A 2,277-nucleotide genomic window follows, 5' to 3' on the forward strand; every position below is an offset into this window, starting at 1 on the left:
TTGTTTATAATTAATATCTACCAACCTAATAGTTACAGTTGATTTATCTTCTTTTAAAAAATAATACCCTCGTAGATTCGATTTCAAAGTGGTTCGTATTTGAAATGTATACAATTGAGCTATTAATTCTTCTCTCTCACAGCGTATATACAAGGCTATTTACCCAGCAGCGGCGTTGTAATCACACGCCTCGCTGGCATCTCTCTGACCGGAAAAACGCTCTGCCTCCACTATCTACAAGTTTCAGACGCAGCCTTACATTTAACAACTGTTTTTTCTACAGAATTGTGAGACAAATTAGATGCCATTTCATTGTAGCCATTTGAAACAGCGCTTTGCCGCGTTAGAACATTGCGTTTTGATTGGCTCAATTTAGTTATGTTATACGTTAACTATTTTTGTAGTGCTGGTGTTTGTTTATTTGTATCTACAAACGTGCCACGATAGTTCCTACTTTTTTTAAGTTTAAATAATATATCGTTAAAATACAGTGACTTTTTCGTACTCTGCTATCATAACAAAACTTCTTTTCTTGTTCTGTTATTCATTGACAGCACAAATTACAATAACCATAGTTTAGAGAAAAGTCAAATAAAAATTGTGCTTAGTTTTAAATCAGACTTTTGTTTATAAGGTAATGTTGGATTAAGCTTTGCTACGATGAATAATTTAAAACCGAGAGCCTCCATATCCGAAGAAATGTTTCCTTTGATGTGTCATCCTTCCAGTGACTATCGACACTCTGATGATATTAATATAACCCGAGAGGTGTTTAGAAATAAGACCACTGCAGTTGAAGTTATTGTTAAACAAGCTAATAAAAATAAAAAGTGTTCCATGCCAGAAAATACTACAAGTAATGTAACGGGCGAACTTTACGCAGAGATAGAAATTCTAAAGAATAAGTTACATAAAGCAAACACTAATTTAGACGAGACGAGGAAATGTTTCAACATAGTTTTGTGCGAAGTAAAAAAACAATTAGAAGCCGCTAATCAAAGAGAATTGAAGAGACAAACAAAGAATCTGCTTTTGCAATTAGAGAAAGAAAAACTGAAGGCCTTATTGGATTCAAAGTCAAACTTGGTGAGGAAGCTCAAGAAAGAATTGTTAAGTATGAGACGGATACTGAAATTCGTTATAAAGGGAATGCATTGCATTCCAGACTTATTTGTAGACGCTTTTGATGAATACTCTGAATTTGAAAAAGATCTACAGCGACGAAGTGCATCTGAAAAAAACACAAATGGCTTCGAGAGTCTCACTCTTGATAGCATATTGTCGAGTAAAATCTGAATAATATTTTTAAAATTATAATATTTTATGTAACGTGTATTGATTGTTGTTATGTATGTCAATTTTTAGTTATTGTATTTCAGTTTAATAAATAATATACTAAAAACAAATATATAATCAATCTATAGTGTAATAGTCATATATTTTTAAAGTTCAATTGTAGAATATTATACTGCGGCAAAAGTTATATGATATTTTTTGAAAGGATTCCCTGATAATTGGTTCTCTTGAGACGAAGGAAATCAATCCGGCGATGCAAGTGGTGGATACCCGGGCGGTGCATACCCGGCACGGTAACCGGGTCACGTTGTGACCGGGTCACGCGGTCAAAGCACACCCCGGTCACCCGCCGAAGGAGGCCCCGCCCTCACTGACTCATTAAACCATTCACAAATCGAGCTTATCTGCTATTTACAATACATTTCGCGAGAAATGAGAATCGAAAAAGCATTTCACGTTGGAAAAGCGCCAATGGATGTCTGAGAAGTTGAATACATTCAAAGAATACGATGTTGTGATCACCGTTTGTGATCTCGGAGAGTAATGGTTGAAGTGCTTGTCTTATTGGATTTGCTTTTAAACAGTGGAGTGCCTGCAATAACTGGCTGCCAGTTCAAGTGGCGGAGAGTTAACGAGTTTTTGTTATTATCACGTGTATGAAATGTCCATTTTGCACGTGCCTTTAGTCAATATAATATTTACCTAAGTATTATTCTACTAATATTATGAATGCGAAAGTTTGTATGGATGTATGGATGTTTGTAACTCTTTCACGTAAATACTACTGAACCGATTACAATGAAATTTAGCACACATATAGAGGGTAACTTGGATTAACACATAGGATAGTTTTTATCCCGGAAATCCCACGGGAACGGGAACTATGCGGGTTTTCCTTTGCAAACGTGGGCGAAGCCGCGGGCGGAAATCTAGTTATATGAATAAAAAAAATCAAAATAAAAATGTCACTTCTAAGCTGTC

General features: G+C 35.5%; 1 protein-coding gene across 1 annotated transcript; it reads left to right on the forward strand.

The window, feature by feature from the left end:
• The first annotated feature begins 660 nt into the window (after positions 1–660).
• On the forward strand, positions 661–1,296 carry LOC123699916. The gene has a single exon (XM_045646965.1). It carries the CDS (start codon positions 661–663, stop codon positions 1,294–1,296), a length of 636 nt encoding a protein of 211 aa, XP_045502921.1.
• Positions 1,297–2,277: the final 981 nt, after the last annotated feature.

This window comes from Colias croceus, chromosome 18 (assembly GCF_905220415.1).
Source record: "Colias croceus chromosome 18, ilColCroc2.1".
Classification (NCBI taxonomy): domain Eukaryota; kingdom Metazoa; phylum Arthropoda; class Insecta; order Lepidoptera; family Pieridae; genus Colias; species Colias croceus.

What these genes read in the sequence shown, in the direction of transcription:
- LOC123699916 (XM_045646965.1), top strand. Translation starts at nt 661, where the DNA reads ATGAATAATTTAAAACCGAGAGCCTCCATATCCGAAGAAATGTTTCCT.